A 17,768-nucleotide genomic window follows, 5' to 3' on the forward strand; every position below is an offset into this window, starting at 1 on the left:
TTCATATTGTATAGGTCTTACTATGTTACATAAGATCCAATGGCCAGAAATCACAGAGATAATTTCTAAGTTCTAGCAATTAGCAGCCAAAGAAACAGCACAGTGGGCTTACTCAACAAGAATATTCAGAAACCAACCTGCAGTGGCCAAATTCATACATTCAAAACAGATGGACAAATCTTTCCTCACCTCCTCCAATGCTATAATTTCAGAGTGAGGTTGCCTTTGAAGCTTCCCCTGAATCCAACTCCCACAGGCACAGTGGTACTGAGGTAGAGCTGGCCCTTGGTTTCCCTGTAGAGACCCTGGGTTTTTCAAAGCTACCCACCAGCCCCAAACATTGCATTCTGCACCCAAAACACTGCCATTGAATTCCATGCCCCCCAAACATGCCATTTTAGGAGTGACCTTTGGAACAGCATATCAGTCCTGTCATTTGTCTATCCAATCTCCCTGAGTCAGAATACATAACAACAGGTGCACCACAAGACAAGACACAGAGTCCAAGTGACAACAGAAAACATAGAGACAAATGGCAATGGAGAGCATGAGACAATGACGTTTAGCAATTGACGCCCTCTGCTTCAGACAACCACCAATTTGACCAAGAGAAAGTCTCCTTGTATTATTATACAACCCATGTACTGGGAATCCATCAGAGATCGAAACCTTCTGAGTTCCTTGACTCCCAAATCCATGCTGGGTGTATCAAATTCTTCAGGTTAGCCTACAGTGACTTGGAATGCCCCTTTCATTTCTTAGCTCTGTTGGGAAGCCTAGACATGAAACCCTGCTGACCAACACCCATGTGCTGGGCCTCTCTGTTATGTTCCAGACCTTTAGCCCACAATCTTACCAAGGGTTCCTCAGGGCTCCAAGGTCAGGAGAGACAACTTGGTGGCTCTGTCTGAATGTTCAATTAACCAGAAGTTACCAATGGGTCGTGGGGCATATCCTCAACAGGTCTTACATGTTCCCAGACATGGTAACCCATAACCAGAACACAGAAACCAGGCATAGGAAAGTGGGATAGGAAACTAGCTAAAAAAAGGATTCTTCCACAAAAAAAAAAAAAACCTTGTTATCAACTTTTTCCAGCATGACTGTTCAAGAGTTGGGCATTCCCTAGAGGCAGAATAAAGAGTCTAGCTCCAGAATGTGGGGTGGAATGGTCTTTATTATCTCAACAAAGTCTCCAAATGCTAATCCTGAGATCAACAAGAGAAAACCCAGTTGCACAATTTTGAACCAAATTTGAAGCAACCTTTAATTAAATGCTAATCAAGATGAACTTTGGTCAGGATCAATCTCTGGAATTCCTAGTGAGTGGCCCTGAGACACCTTTTGGAGGGGATTTTAAGGACAAAATAATACAGTCACTGTATTTTCCCAAGTGACTTTTTGATATTTTGCAAAACTACAACTTTCTGCATTCTAGGAAATTACCTGGTGTTTGAACAAGTGGGGCTAACAGGTTAACCTGGGTCTTATAATATGTAGCAAAAACCCAATTACATTCCTTTTCATGAGGATATCCATGTATCTCATTCATATTTTAGGTAAATATTAGCAAATTATCTTCATGTCCTTATCTAAAATCTTTAGTCAATACAGTTTAGTGGTAGTATCTGGAGTGACAATTCTGGTCTACTAAATATTGTGTCAATCTGAGGCTGGTGTCATTTTTTTGGTATGCTATGGTTTGGGGATGGTTTCAAAAAGGAAAATATGAGCTCTTGTATTTTGTCCTTTTACAACATTGACTTTGTCTTAGTCACTGGTTTATTGCTCAGAGGAGACATCATGGCCACAGCAACTCTTTGAAAGGAAAGAGTGTGATTGGGGGCTTGTCTAAAGTGTCAAAAGGTTAGTCCATTATCATCATGGCAAGGGCATGGCAGAATTCATGGCAAAGGAACATTAGTTGAGAGCTACATCCTGATGCACAGGCAGAGAGATACTGGACTTGGCATGGACTTTGGAAACTTCAAAGACCGCCCCCAGTGACACTCTTCCTCCAACAAGGCCACACCTCCTAATCCTTCTAATCCTTCCAAAGAGATCCACCCCCTGGTGACTAAGCATTCAAATATGTAAACCTATGGGTTCATTCTTATCCAAAATAACACAAGCCTCTTCTAAGTCCCTTGCACTTCCCATAGAACTTTAGGATCCATTTGGCAAATTCAAAGAGTGACTGCTAGAAATATGACAGAAGTGCAATGAATCTGTGCATCTGCTTACCATGTACTGACATGTTATTGTTATACATTTTTGATATATGAGCCACATATCTTCAAACTACCATGTGAACTCAGTGCCCATATATATTTAAATGAATATATATTCTATGTGTAATAGAATATATATGCGGATATATACATGTACATATACACAAGTATATATATATACTATATGTGCGCATTAATAGACTATGAAAATATGTGTGCATATGTACTATGTATATATGTACATAGATATATACCCTGTATATATATACACACACACACAAAATTTTATTTTAAAGGATAAAAATGCTTTTGTATCCTTATCAGTGCCCAAAATGAACTGGGTGCCAAAGTACTGGGTCATAAAACTAGCATCAGCAATTGTCAGTTGGCACACACAGATATCTCTAGCAGTTCATAAAGGCACAAGTAGGTTACATGTGGAAGTGGTCCAAATGGTCTACTCCAGATGCATCCCTTCAGAAGTCTGAGCCTCTGGTCCCCAGGGGTAGTTCCCTAGGAATGATTTAGAAAGAGGAGAAAATACATGATGATTTTACACATGGTTCTGTGTGACATGTGTGTCTGACATGATAGTAGCTATCAGAGCACTTTTTCCTGTTTCAGGATGTGTCTTAAACCAGTGATGAGAAGAAACCCTTCCAGGAAGCAGAACACCATCCATGACATTTGGTTTAGAAGAAGAAATGTCTTCCAGGAAAGAGTCTATGATGATGAGTGCATTGTGGCACATGGCAGCTTACAGGGTCATTAACATCCATGGACATCCAAAATTGGAGCGAATGAGTGTGGAGAGATCTGTGGGTAGCCTTCTTAGAGATGGATAAGAGTGTTAAGATGTTTCTGTGTCATGTGGATCCCCATCAAAGGTGTCCTCAAAAGGAAAGGATGTGAAGAATTAAGTAGATGGAATGGCATTCTGTGCAGATACCTGTCTATCCATTTCCCTATTCATCCTCTCGCTGTATATCATGGTCATCTTCACTTCCTTCCCCAGATACAAAACCAGAAAACTTTTGAAATACTCATCTCACCAAATGAACCCATTCTCACATGGTCCATTAATGAGGCATTGTCATCTGGGGACCAATTAAGGAGTTCCTGCTTGTGAGTGCTGTGGATCTGCTGGCTTCTCCTTTCTCCAAGCTCACTATCTTCTTTAGGCCTTTGGGTCCTTCTGGTGCAGAATGAAATCTCTAGAGTTTGACTTTTCTTCATGCTGACCTCTGGGGTGATGCCATGACCCCTGTGGAATAGGCCCAGCTCTGAGTAGCAGAAGCATTTTGGTTAGAGCAGAGGTAGAGCCATTAGCTTGAACCCTCACATTAAGCATATGAGAGGCATGGCAGATTCAGCCTCACCCAAGAAACAAGTGGCCAAGTCCTAGAGTTGGTTCTACTACTCACAAGTTGTCAAATTGCTCATGTCTTCTGTGTCACTACTCATTTATCTGTGCACATGCCACTGGACAGTAGTTGAGATTACATGCCATTATACAGTGTTTAACCAGCAAAGACACCACACTACATAAATGATGGAGCACAGAGCACAGGAAAATGGAGTTGCTCATCAGGATGTGCAGAGTTCAGAGATTTCATTGCTTCGTTTCCTTAATGCATTAAGGAGCAGCTCACAGAAATTCTAACCTCTTATCGATCCATCAGTCTAACCAGGAAGACTTTATCATCTAGTTTTATCCTTCTGAATCCTTAGTAACCTAGACATAGACAGAAGGCAGAAATAAAGATACAAGGTCAGAGAACACTGATCAGTACTCATTGTAGGGGCTGACATCATCACAGTCAAGAAGGGAAGAGGTGACTATTGGAATTCAACAGAAGATGCAGCTGAAGCAGAATAACAAGTCCATTGTTTCTTCATGCTCTGCTCCCAAGGGTCTCAGTTTAGTGCTTTTGTTGACAGCCTCCAGGAATTATCTTTACATCCCTATTGGGAATAGAAATGGCTCTTTTCTTGTTTTATCGGGGAGACTCAGAGAGGAGGTAGGGTCATAAAACCTCAGCATCTGATCCCACTGGGAAGAAGTGAAGATGACTGAGTTTGCCTTTGTTAAGCAGTATATTATCAGTAAATTTTCAAGAGCCAGATCTGGCCTACTTGCAGAGGAAGTGAGAGATTTAGTCCCTCATACTCTATAGCACCTTGGAATTTTTCAGAAAATTGAGCTTCCTGGTATCCCAACTCTCTGAAGTAATTGGCTTTATGGGACTTCCTCATAAGAGCCACTCAGTGACACAGTCCTCGGATTTACACATAGTAAGATGGTCACTGGTGTTTGGCCTGTGGGTGGGGTTCAGGCATCTGTGGGTCTAGGGATAATAATTAGTCAAGTCATCCATCTCCAGGTCCTCTGTGCATACATCTCAAACTCCCCAGACCTCTCCTATCATTGCCTGTTCTTTTTTCTTCTTTTCTTACTGTTATGTCTTTACTTCCCTTTTTTCTCTGTTTATAAGTTCAATAGATATTTACAGTGAGTTTGTCGGTTTCAAATTGTGTTTAAAATAACAACTATAGAGTCCTGAGCTCAAAATCTCAAGTGAAGCAGAAAACCATATCCATTACAGAGTAGTGGTGGTCCATGTCTTTGAAGGAGCCTTCCCACACACAGAGTCACAGCTTGGTTAACTTTGTGGGCAGAGAAATCATGATTTTATTTTGGTTTTACATTTGGGATGGGGTGTGAGTCTGTTGTATCCTAGCTTGGCATCACACTCAAATATAGTTGAGTATTTCCTTGAACTTTTCATCTTAAACCTTCCAGATGCTGGTTTCCCAGGTTGGAGCTGCACTGTGTAGCTTTTTCTGGCTTGGAACTTAATTCTAATGTTTAATGATGTAGTCCTGGTGTGTCACTGTAAACAAAGTCAGTAAACAATGGGCTGGAAAGCCATTACAAGCTGTGGATCACTAAATGGTGTCCCATGCCACAGAAATCACACCTCAAATCCTCTTTTCCTGGATCCTTCTACATTTAGTATATTCCAGGGCCTCCCACATTCATATGTAAGGAAAAATCTCATCAGGAGAGCTCGTCTGTGGATAGCCATCCAACTCCATTCTAGGAAGAATCTGATCTCTGTTGAGTCTCGATAAGTTCAACTAGATGGACAATGTGAAGACTTTGCCTTCTTTACCTCCCACTTCAGAGCCTGTGTGCCAGAAGCGAAGAAGGTGACTAAGAGACACGTGCTGACATCAGAGCACCCAAACACTCATTTCCCCCATTTCCTGTAATATTGAACGAACTGCCCTCTCCAGGCCTTAGGTAATATATATTACCTATAATATATAGGTAAGAATACTTCCTTCAGTGAATTGTGATGTTGAGCAAAAGTTAGGGGAACTATGGCTACTCAAAATGCAGGATGTATCCTACTTGGGTTAGGACAGAAGGCGGTAGCATAACAAGGAAGACTTCCTGGCCTAGCTGAGTCCTGCTGTGGCCCCATTGTGGGCAACACAGTGCAGGTGGTGGTTCCCCCTTCATGATGATGATAAGAAGCTAGGCGATTTCTTAACATACGAAAGAGGCATGGGCATGCAGGATAACAGGAGAGCTTTCATGGAGATTTGTGAATGAGGGAGAGGAGATGGAGGTGACAGTTGTGTACTGAGGCTTAGTGTCCACAGAGCAAGCAGGCTAGGAGTGACCTCTGCACCCTCCTCAATGAACAGGGCACAGGAGCTCTTAATTGGTCCAGATAGAACCAATGTGAAATTTTTGAAAAATTGCTGCCAACAGTAACTTGGAGAACGTGTTGATGCAGGCAATAGGCCAGCACTGAGAAAGGGAAGTGAATTAGTTCCTGAACCTAACAATGAAGCAGTTTGCAGTGACATCTGCTGTGAAAAGGAAAACCAGTTGTCCCCAATAGAATAGCAGTGTGTGTATCAATCACCCTTTAGAGCAGGCCCCATGCCAGGAGTAGTTGGCCAACAGGCAAACTGACTCCACATCTGGGTTTTGTTTTGTTTTAGTACTTTTTGTTTTGATTTTCTTTTTTATTAATTTTTTAATTTTTGTTGTTTGATTTTCTTGAAAGACAGTGGGAGAAAAGAGAAGTTGAACTTTGGTGGGGAAGATCTGGGGGAAACTGGAGGAACAGAAGAATATGATCAAAGAATATTATATGAAAACAATTATTTAATTAAAATAAATAAGACTTATTGAAAGGGAAAATTTAGGGGCATCGGCACATGGAGACAGTGATGCAGAAACTCCAAGAGAGATGATGGGTCCTGACCTGGGTGGAAAGAAAGGACAGCTGTGAGGGTTATGAGTAGTAGATTGGTAAGGAGAAGGGGTGGGGACGAGGAAAGAGAAGACTGAGGATGTCTAAGTGTCTCTTTGATATATCGACTTCCATAAAATTAATCCCTCCCTTAAGCATTGTCTTGCTGTTTAGCATGAGTGGTGACCTAGATCAGACACTTTTGAGCAGTGTTGGGAAATTTCCTTTACATGTCTTTCCTTGAGCATATGTTTATATGCACCTATGTGTTTACATATTGTTTCAGAAATATAGTTGATATTTGTACTGCTGGGAAAAGCATTAAATATGTAGAGTGTTAGTAAACACAGTCAGGCACATACTAAAAGGATCATTTTAATTTACTCTTCAATTAAATCCAATTACTCTTGTCAATATTAGATAACTGTTATTGTAGCCAGGCTGGTAGGCATGTGGGGATGCGAGACTGTGAAGAGCAGGGTGGGTATTGGTGCTGTGGTGTTCTCATGCAACTCCCAGAGAGCTGCCTTGTGACCTCTAAATATGATTACCTACTCCATTGTAGCGTCTGTTTTTATGTTTCTGCTTTTTCTAAGTCTTAGTATAAATTTTGAGTACTTGTTTTTTTTGTTATTCTTGTTTATGGAAGGTTTTCTCCCCCAAGGAAAGTGTCCTTTAAAGAAATCTTACCTTTGCTTACACTAAGAGGATAAATATATTTATCATGCTTGATGCTAAAAATTTGGTTGCAGCCAGACCATTGGCTGCATGCCTGTATTCCCAAAACTCAGGAAGCAGAGGTGGAGAGAGCTCTTGAGTTTGAGGCTAATCTTTTCTATAAAGTTAGAGTATCATGACAGCCAGAGATGTTATACTAGGAAACTCTGTCTTGAAGAACCAAAGTAAACAAACAACTTTGGTTTCTATAGATTCACCACTCAAACCCACAGTACACCTGGAATGGATTCTTTGCATGCAGAGCAAGGCAACAGTAAAAAGGAAGAAATAACTTATCTTTGCACATATCCACATGATCCATCAGCATTCCCTGGGAAACTACAGTGTCTCCAGTGCACTGCACACATGACCTTCTGTCATTACTCATAGGACAACATGTGTGAGGGTCTGTGTCTGACTGATGTTTTAGATGTCATCTTAATCTATTTATTCTTGTTTTTCATGTATCTGTGGTGTGTGTGTGTGTGTGTGTGTGTATGTGTGTGTGTGATCATAGACTGACAGGATCCTTCCTCAGTTGCTCTCACATTATTCATTGAGGGAGCATCTTTGGTTGAACCTACTGTTCATCACTTCATCTAGTGTAGCTAGCTGCCTAATTCTGGTGGAATGAGAGTATGAAACTGCATATGACATACCATGTGTCACATTTGTGTCTAGGAGGTTGTGGGATGTTTTAGATGTTCATCTTAATCATGAGAAATGAGTGTCATCAGCCTTATTTGATAGATGAAGAGACTGAGGCATTGGGAGGTTCAGGAACTTGAGAAGATGCACAAATACTGAGCAGTGTGCTTAGAACCCACACCCCAGCCTTCCTTTCCTTAATGAAAAAGTATTTTTAATTTTATGTATATAGGTATTTCCTAAATACATGTTCATGTACCATGTGTGGTCTTACCTGTGGAGGTCAGAAGATGGAATCAGATCCCCTGGAACTGGAACCACACAGCTTTGAGTTGTCTGGTCCCCTTCAAAAGCAGTTAGCGCTCTTAACTTTTGAGACTTCTCTTCACCCTGTATCTCCCATTTCTGCCTCTATAACTGTACATGTTAGGTGACACATAAATGAATGTGATTCTCTTACAGCTTCTACCATGTGGATGATTCCAGGACAGAACCAAACTAGAGTTTCTGAGTTCATCTTGCTTGGCTTCTCCAGTGACCCCACGACCAACAGCATCCTCTTCATTGTGTTCCTTCTCATCTACCTGAGCTCAGTCATGGGCAATGGGCTCATCATCCTGCTGATCTGCCTGGACTCACATCTGCACACTCCCATGTATTTCTTCCTCTGTATACTCGCCATGTTGGATACGGGCTATGTCACCACCACCATGCCCCAGATGTTGGTGCATCTTCTTGTTCACTCTAAAACCATCTCCTTTGCTGGCTGCTGGATGCAGATGTATGTGTTTAGTGCCCTGGCTGCTACTGAGTGCACCTTGTTTGTTGTCATGGCTTATGACAGATATGTGGCCATTTGCCACCCTCTGCATTATACTGTCATCCTCAACTGGGGACTGTGCCTATGGTTGGCAACTGTGTCTTATGCCTGTGGTTTCCTCTCTGCTTTGTTACATACATTCTTCACAATGAGTCTGCCATATTGCGGCCCCAACAAAGTCAACCACTATTTCTGTGAAGGTCCTTCAGTACGTAACCTGGCTTGCATGGATACCCACTTCACTGAGATGGTGGACCAGATCTTGAATGTTCTTCTTGGTCTTGCTCCAATTTCCCTCATTGTGGCTTCCTATGTTCATATTGCCAAGGCAATTCTCAAGATCAAGTCCACCCAGGGACGATGCAAGGCTTTTTCTACCTGTGCCTCCCACCTGACTGTGGTCTCATTATTCTTTGGTCCATCCTCTTACAACTACTTGAGGCCCCACTCCAGCTACTCCTCTGAGCAAAACAAGCAAATAGCACTCTTTTACAATGCCTTCACAGCCTTGCTCAACCCCGTGGTCTACAGTCTGAGAAACAAGGACATCAAGAGGGCATTTCTCAAGGTGATAGGACATGGTAAGGTGGACTGCTGAACAAGAATCTAGGAGAACCTGGAGTGGATCATTCGCTATTTAAGAGAAAGACAGTTTCCTTATTATATGTAACTGACCTGTGCATTTGAACCAACATTGTACTAAGTAACTGGGACAAACCACTGTGAGACCAAGGTCGCTACCTTGATTGATAATCTACACTAAGGTATAATTCCAAATACATCAGTAATCTTACTGGATTATAGCAAAATAGATTAATCTGTTCCTGATATTTGTTGTTGTAGGTTGGGCATGACCTTCTATCCTTTCACATCCATACTGAAAGAAGAACATTATATCCAACATTTTGTACTAGAGCAGAAGGAAAGAAACAATGGACAAACTTGCAATGACTCAGCTTCTCAAGAGTGACCTGCTTCTCTGTTCACACATATTTTGGCCAAAGCATGGCACTGTGGAGTATTGTTATAACTAGGTGCTGATATGTACTTTGGTTTATGCTATAGAATATTATTTTAACTGTGCAAAAGTGTGTTACATTTGTTTGTGTTGCATTTCTTAAATGATGTAAGGAGGTATTACACTTGCTTGTATTTCATTTGTTTAATTATGTAAAGATGTGTTACATTTGTTTTACCTTGTTTACCTAAGGCACCTGATTGGTCTAATAAAAAGTTGATTGGTCAATTTAGGGCGTGGTGGCACACACCTTTAATTCCTGCACTTGGGAGGCAGAGGCAGGCAGATCTCTGTATGTTGAAGGCCAGCCAGGTCTACAAGAGAGCTAGTTCCAAGACAGGCACCAAAGCTACACAAACCCTGTCTCAAAAAACAAAAAACAAAACAAAACAAAATAGTTGAATGGTCATTGAGAAGGCAGAAGAGGGAAAGGCAATGTTTGCAGGCAGAAAAAAAAAATGAGTAGGAGGAGAAATTTAGAAATGAAAGACAAGAAGAGAAAAGAGAACAGGGAGGAAGAGGGGTACACGTGCAAGACAGCAGCCAGGCTGTCACCAGCTACCTGATACAAGAAGCAGTGAAAATGAAGTATACAGAAGGAAACAAAACTGAAGAGGCCGGAGGAAATGGTAGAAAGGGAGAAACAGGCTACTTTTAAGTTAAAAGAGGTAGCCAGAAATGAGCATAAACTAATACGATCTCATACAATCAGAACTAATACGAAGTCTCTGTGTGATAATTTGGGAGCTGGTTGCTGACTCAAAGAAAAAGGCTGGTACAGTATTGTCCAACCTGAGAACAGGAGGTGGGAAGTTTTTTCATCTGAGAGAAGTAATACAAGGTCTTTTTCCATGGTCTGTTATGTTAACTCCTCTTCTTTGAAGGCAGCAAGTGACATACATTACATAACCTGCTACAGTTTCCAGAAAATAACATACAAAAGCATACCTACAAATCACCAAAAAACATGCTAACTGTAGATAGCATGTTAGTAGAGACAGCAAAAGGCTGAGGCACTATATCCTAAGTAGCACAGCAGGTGTTGTCAGGACAGAAATATGCTCATAGTTTGTGGAACAAAACCAATGTTGATGGAGACTGCTCATTCATTTCCTGGATGCCCAGACCTGAATAATCACACAGAAACTATATTAGCTACAAAACTGTTGCTCGATAGCTTAGGTGTATTTCTAGCTAGCTCATGCATCTTAAATTAACCCATTTCACCACAAGGCAAGGTAACAACAAGCAGGCAAAGAGCAACAGATTCCTTCTTCCAAGTCCTTTTATATGCTTCCAAGAAGGTGTAACCCAATTTAGTGTGTGCCTTCCAGCCTCTGGATCTGGGTTAAAGGTATGCATCTTTAAGCCTTGGTATCTGGATTTTTTGTGTCTTTTTACCTCCGAATTAAGGAAAACATTTGTCTCAGTTGTGACCTCCATTTTAGGATTTTAGTTAATTTCTTGTCTAGTTAAGTTGGGAACCAACTATAAAAGTCACAAGTGTGTCTCGCTTAATATTGTTCATCTTCCATAATAGAAGGTATAGTTTCCATTCCTACACAGCTACTGTTTACTCTTCTGATAATATTTTTTTAAGGTAGCTGTTGGGAATGCAATCCTGCACAACCATTCTGGAAATCAGTATGTCGGTTTCTCAGAATATTGGGAATCAATCTACCTCAAGACACAATGATAACACTTTGGGACATAAACCCAAAGGATATTCAATCATACCACAAGGACACTTGCTCAACAATATTCATAGCTGCATTATTCATAATAGGCAACACCTGGAAACAACCTAGATGCCCATGAACTGCAGAATGGATAAGGAAAATGTGGTACATTTACTCAATGAGTATTACGGAGTAAAAAACAGTGACATCACGAAATCTTCAGGCAAATGGATGGAACTAGAAAAAAAATCCTGAGTGAAGAAACATAACTCAGAAAGACAAACACAGTATATACTCACTCATAAGTAGATAGAAGATATAAAGGAAAGCAAAGGATAACAAGACTACAATCCACAGCTCCAGAGAACTGGGAATTAGGGGTGGAAGGGGTAGGGTGAAAAAGGAGAAGAGAGGAAGGAAAGAGAGTAGTTAAATTATTTAGCTCAAGTAATACACTTTTTTTTTTAAAAAAGAAAGATTCATGCTGGGTATCCCTGGCTGTTCAGGAACTCACTATATAGACCAAGTGGCTTCAAACCAAAAGAGATGCTCTAGGTTCTATCCTAGGATTGCTGGGATTGAAGGCATACTCCACACAACCTGGCCAAGCAATTTTATCCCTTGTCATTTTGATAAGTAGATCTCAGATCTAAGAAATTGTTTCTTGATCCAGTATCATGAAAATTTATTCCTGTACTTTGTTTTTAAAGTTTTTTAGGTTTGGATTCATTCAGAACTACTTTTGTATATAAAATATGCAAAAGCCCAATTATATTCTTTGTCATGTGGATATCCATGTGTCTCCTTCACATTTTTGGAAAACATTATTCTTTCCCCATTGAACACTCTTTATGTACCTGACCAAAAGATTAGTCAATACATTTCAGTGCTTCTGTCTGGAGTGAAAATCTTGGTCTATTGAATTCCATGTCAGTCTCAGGCTGGTGTCATCTTTTTTGTTTGTTATCACTTTGTGGATGGTTTCAAAAGTGGGAAACATGAGTTCTTGTTCTTTGTCATTATTTTTAAAGATTGTTAGGTGTTGTCTTAGTCACAAGATTACTGTGTGAAGAGACACTGTGACCACGACAACACTTTTAGAGGAAGACACGTAGCTGGGTGGCTGTTGATGGTTTCAGAGGTTTAGTCCATCATTTACCATCATGGCATGGGTATGGTGACGCTCCTGTCACTGGAGCAGTATCTGAAAGCTACATCCTGATCCATAGCCAGAGACACAGTGATCCTGGCATGGGCTTTTGAAACCTCAAAGTTTACCTCCAGTGATGTACTTTCTCCAAAAGGCCACACCTCTTAATCCTTCTAATCCTTCCAAGGAGCTCCACTGTTTGGTAACTAAGTGTTCAAATATATGAGCCTGTGGGGCCATTGTTAGTCAGACAATCACAGGCCTCTTCAGGAACTTTGGCACTTTCCAAAAAACTTTAGGATCCATTTGGCAATTTGAAAAGTCTGACTGCTAAGATTATAAGAAAGACATATTGAATCTCTGTATCTATATTGGGTGTACTGACACCTTAACGATATAGCCTTATATTACTTAAACCAAAGCCTTCAAATAACCTTGTGAAATCAATCCCCTCCTATAACATGCACATATGTTGTAATAAGAGCGGCGGGCTATGTTCCTGGCACCTGGCCGCCCGCACGGCTAGCTTTACCCGAAATAATTACATGGAAACTGTATTCTTTTAAACACTGCCTGGCGCATTAGTTCCAGCCTCTTATTGGCTAGCTCTTACATATTGATCTAACCCATTTCTAATATTCTGTGTAGCACCACAAACGGGCTTATCAGGAAAGATCTTAACCTGCATCTGTCTGGAGTGGGAGAATCATAGCAACTGCCTGACTCGGCTTCTTTCTCCCAGCATTCTGTTCTGTCTACTCCGCCTACCTAATTTTCTGCCCTATTAAAGGGGACAAGGCAGTTTCTTTATTAACCAATGACCTTCCTCCATCATTTCCCCTTTTTCTGTTTAAACAAACAAACAAAAAAAGGCTTTCACTTTAACATAGTAAGATTACATATAACAAAACAGCTATCAAGCAAGAATTACAAGCTGGGCGGTGGTGGCACACGCCTTTAATCCCAGCACTCGGGAGGCAGAGGCAGGCGGATCTCTGTGAGTTCGAGGCCAGACTGGTCTACAAGAGCTAGTTCCAGGAGAGGAACCAAAAGCTACGGAGAAACCCTGTCTCGAAAAATCCAAAAAAAAAAAAAAAAAAAAAAAGAATTACAGTTACAATATTTATATCTATTTTATCTTTTATCATAACTAAGGAAAACTATAACTAACCATTCTTCAATTCCATCAAAGACTCCAGAAGGATATAATATTACCTAGGCCAACAAGAAATAAGTAACTTCCAAACTCTAAAAATGACAGAGACATCTCACTGCCTGGACAGTCACCCAAAGTTCCTCTGTACCGTTGGGGCATCCATCTTCAGCCTTCAGGCCCATAGTATCCAGCAGACATTTCCATGAAGCAGGAAATTTTAAAGGCAGTTCAGTCACTATCTGCTGTGTCCTGCAGAATGTCTCGCAGACTCTTTTATGAATCAGGAACCCCGAAAGACCATCTCACCTTTTGGCAAGTTCAGCAGTCCTCTCTCTGTGGGTTCTTTGTGTCCAGTTTATGCAACAGTCCAGGCAAGAGCAGTTTCTTGCCCAAATGGCTATCAAACTTCATAAGGAGCCTCTTTGATGCTCATTTCCTCTTGAAGTAGACTGGTGCTGTCAGGAGCAGACATGTCTCATTGTCATAAAAAGCCCTAAATTATTAAAACATTAAATGCCATATTCTGCAGTCTTTGAAAGATATGAAGAATGCCTATCTAACTGAAATATATCTCTACATATATAGAAAATCTAACTAACATGACTACAAGCTTTATTATTATTGATGATTATCCATTAGCAACCTATATTTCCTAATTATACATTACATTTTTAAATGAACTACACAATCACAATACCTTAATCAAGATCAGAAATACATATACATATAACAAAATTGACCTTAAAATCCATACCAATGCAAATTATTCATATCTATATCATATCCCCCTTTAAATATAAAAGAACATTTATAAACAATATCTGGGAATATGGGCGCAGTTTTTTCCTCTCCAAACTGCTTCCTGCTGAATGGGGGTGTCGTTAATTAGGTCTTTCATGGTATAACCTGTGTGCCAGGTTCATCTCAGTTGGCAGTTGAATGAAGTAATTTTCTGAAGGTGTTCACAGCAACCTTTCAGGAGGGCGTGGTCTATCATACCATATTGGGATAGAAGCGATCCACAGGGTCTCATCCTCTGTGAAAACAAAAGAAGACCCTTTCCAAAGCATCATATCCTTAGACCCAAATTCTGAAGTCATACCCTCATGATATTCGTTCTGGTTCCACTTGGTAGCCCATATAATGAAATGTCTCTCTGTACTTAGCTCCTTCACAGTCAAAAATCTTAAAGAAAACATAATGTACATAATCCAGACTCTCTGTGAATTTTCCATTTTTACATGGCTTATTTTTCTTTATTTCTTTTAATCTATAACTATCTGTACTCTGTCTCTTTAAAGACTTTACCCCCCCCCCTTTTTTAAGGGCATTAACTTTATTCTCTCTCTCTATTTTTTTTTCTCTCTCTCAAGCCTGCGTACACTCATTCAACATTGTGATCCATTTAGTGGTCTGAATCTGTCCTATTGTGAATCTGTAATTTTTTTTTACTATCTATGAGCACTTTGTTTTGCATTTTTAAATTGTTAAGCGCTTAAGAATCTAAGCTGTGACATTCCTAGGTCAAAAACAGGTACTACCAGCTTGCCCCGCCTGGTCCAACATGGCGGAGCCGCTCGTGCCTCTGATCCTTGCACATTGCACCAGTAGCGTGGTGGAGCTGCTTGTGCCTCTGAGCCACAGCACGCAATGACTTCCTTTTAGGCACACAGTGAGTCTAGTTGCCACGAAGCAAGCCGTAGCACTTTACTCCAAATGCTCCATTCAAAAGCTCTGTCTCCTGCAGGAGCCAGGCAGAGATCACAATGGCGGCACAGCCCAGAAAGCCGGCATTTTAAAACAGCCAGTTTTTTCCTGCTGCTGAGTCAGGACAATTTCTTTGTGGCACGCAACCCACAAACAGCGAAGAGTGTCTTAAATTCTCTCTTTCTCCTTTTCAAGCCCTCTCAGCTTTTATATGGAGTTTGTTACCACGCTGGGCGCCACTCTGATATCCATTCTGGTTTAGCTTGCCTAAAGAAATGTCTTCTGTATACTATGGCCTGTAGGCTGAAGATGGATGCCCCAACAGTACAGAGGAACTTTGGGTGACTGTCCAGGCAGCGAGATGTCTCTGTCATTTCTAGAGTTTGAAGTTTCTTAGTTCTTGTTTACTTAGGTAATATTATATCCTTCTTGAGTCTTTGATGGAGTTGAAGAATGGATAGAAAGTTATAGTTTTCCTTAGTTATGATAAAGGATAAAATAGTTATAAATATTGTAACTGTAATTCTTGCTTGATAACTGTTTTGTTATATGTAATTTTACTATGTCAAAGTGAACGCCTTTCTTTTTTGTTTAAACAGAAAAAGGGGAAATGATGGAGGTGGGTCTTGTATCTATCTGTTGCTTTCATTGGCTAACTAATAAAGAAACTGCTTGGCCCTGATAGGACAGAAAATTAGGTAGGCAGAGTAGACAGAACAGGATGCTGGGAGAAAGAAGCCGAGTCAGGCAGTCACCATGATTCTCCCACTCCAGACAGACGCAGGTTAAGATCTTTCCTGATAAGCCAGCTCGTGGTGCTACACAGAATATTAGAAATGGGTTAGATCAATATGTAAAAGCTAGCCAATAAGAGGTTATAACTAATGGGCCAGGCAGTGTTTAAAAGAATACAGTTTCCGTGTAATTATTTCGGGTAAAGCTAGCCGTGCGGGCAGCCGGGTGCCAGGAACTTAGCCCGCCGCTCCTAATTACTACACACATACACATATTACAGTTATTATGTATTTAGATACATACTGAAAATATATATTTTGATAGAGAAAAATGATTTTGTTTTGTTAATCATCCTTTTTTATTTGATGCTATCCATAAGTGGTCCATTAATGAAGTATTGTTATCTGGAAGCCAAATTAAGGAGTCCCTGCTTGTGAGAGCTGTGGATCTGCTTCCTTCTCTTTTTGAAGTTCGCCCTCCTCTCCTTAGGTCTGTGGGTCCTTCTGATACAGAATGGAACCTCTTGAGTTGAATTTTGCCTTTACTTCATGCTGACCTTTGGGTTGATCTCATGACCACTGTGAAACTGGCTCAGCTCTGAGCAGCAGGAGCATTTTTGGTTAGAGTAGAGGTACACCCACTTGTTTGAACTCACACAAGTATGTCATAGACATGGCAGATTCAGCCTCACCCAAGTGGCAAGTGGCCAGGTCCTGGAGATAATTCTATCATTCACTAAATGAGTGACATTTGTCAAATAACTCATGTCTTCTGTTCACTTTTTGCTATCTGTTCAATGAGAAGGTAGGACCATACTTGGGAATCTCTTTATGCTGTAGTGATTTAAAACACCAGGAACAGCCATGATGCCATATTATGTCTGCTTACCTTTCTGAGTCCTCACCCAGAAAGACAGAAAAACCAACAACAACATTGCTTCATGTTATTTTATTTTTCTTCTGATTTTTTTTTATACCAGACCCCAAATATGCTTTCTCTGAGACTTTGGTTTTTTTCACATTTCCAAGTTCTGACACACATGTGATGGTTTCTCTGCCATGTTGTTGAAATCCATGTTTAATACAAGTGGTGTGTATGTCTTTCTCCCTTTTGAGCCCCTCCCTATGATTCCATAATAAAATCTCAGTGACTAAAAACAACAGGGCATGGTGGCTGTGTCATTCCATATGTGACATGCAGTGACTTCTGTCTGCTTCTCTCTGAATCTGTTTCCTTATACATCCTGGTGGAAAAGAAGCTCTGCCTGGACTCGACTGCCTCTCAGAGCTGATGAGGATCAACAACAGGAGTGAGGAGAGTTGGGGTCTGAGCTGTGGCTCAAGGCTTAGCAACAGCACTGCAGGGGCCAAGGTGCTTCTGATTAGTGCTGATTGCCAATTACGAAGGTGTAAATACACCGATGATGGCCAATGTCACGGTTGCAACACATGCCACTGAGATTACATGTCATTACACAGTATTTAACCAGCAAATGAATCACACTATACAACGGAGCACAGGAAAATGGAGTTGCTCATCAGGATGTACAGAGTTCAGAGATTTTGTTGCCTTTACTCTTTAATGCTATGATGTGAACTCTAGACTTGAGCATTCTATTTACTCAGGCACTATA

At 40.7% G+C, this 17,768-nt stretch overlaps 1 protein-coding gene across 1 annotated transcript; it reads left to right on the forward strand.

The window, feature by feature from the left end:
- Positions 1 to 8,340: 8,340 nt before the first annotated feature.
- Positions 8,341 to 9,288, forward strand: LOC130884311 (olfactory receptor 2A12-like). Its single transcript, XM_057785424.1, has one exon. It carries the CDS (start codon positions 8,341 to 8,343, stop codon positions 9,286 to 9,288), a length of 948 nt encoding a protein of 315 aa, XP_057641407.1.
- Positions 9,289 to 17,768: the final 8,480 nt, after the last annotated feature.

This window comes from Chionomys nivalis, chromosome 11 (assembly GCF_950005125.1).
Source record: "Chionomys nivalis chromosome 11, mChiNiv1.1, whole genome shotgun sequence".
NCBI classification, from domain to species: domain Eukaryota; kingdom Metazoa; phylum Chordata; class Mammalia; order Rodentia; family Cricetidae; genus Chionomys; species Chionomys nivalis.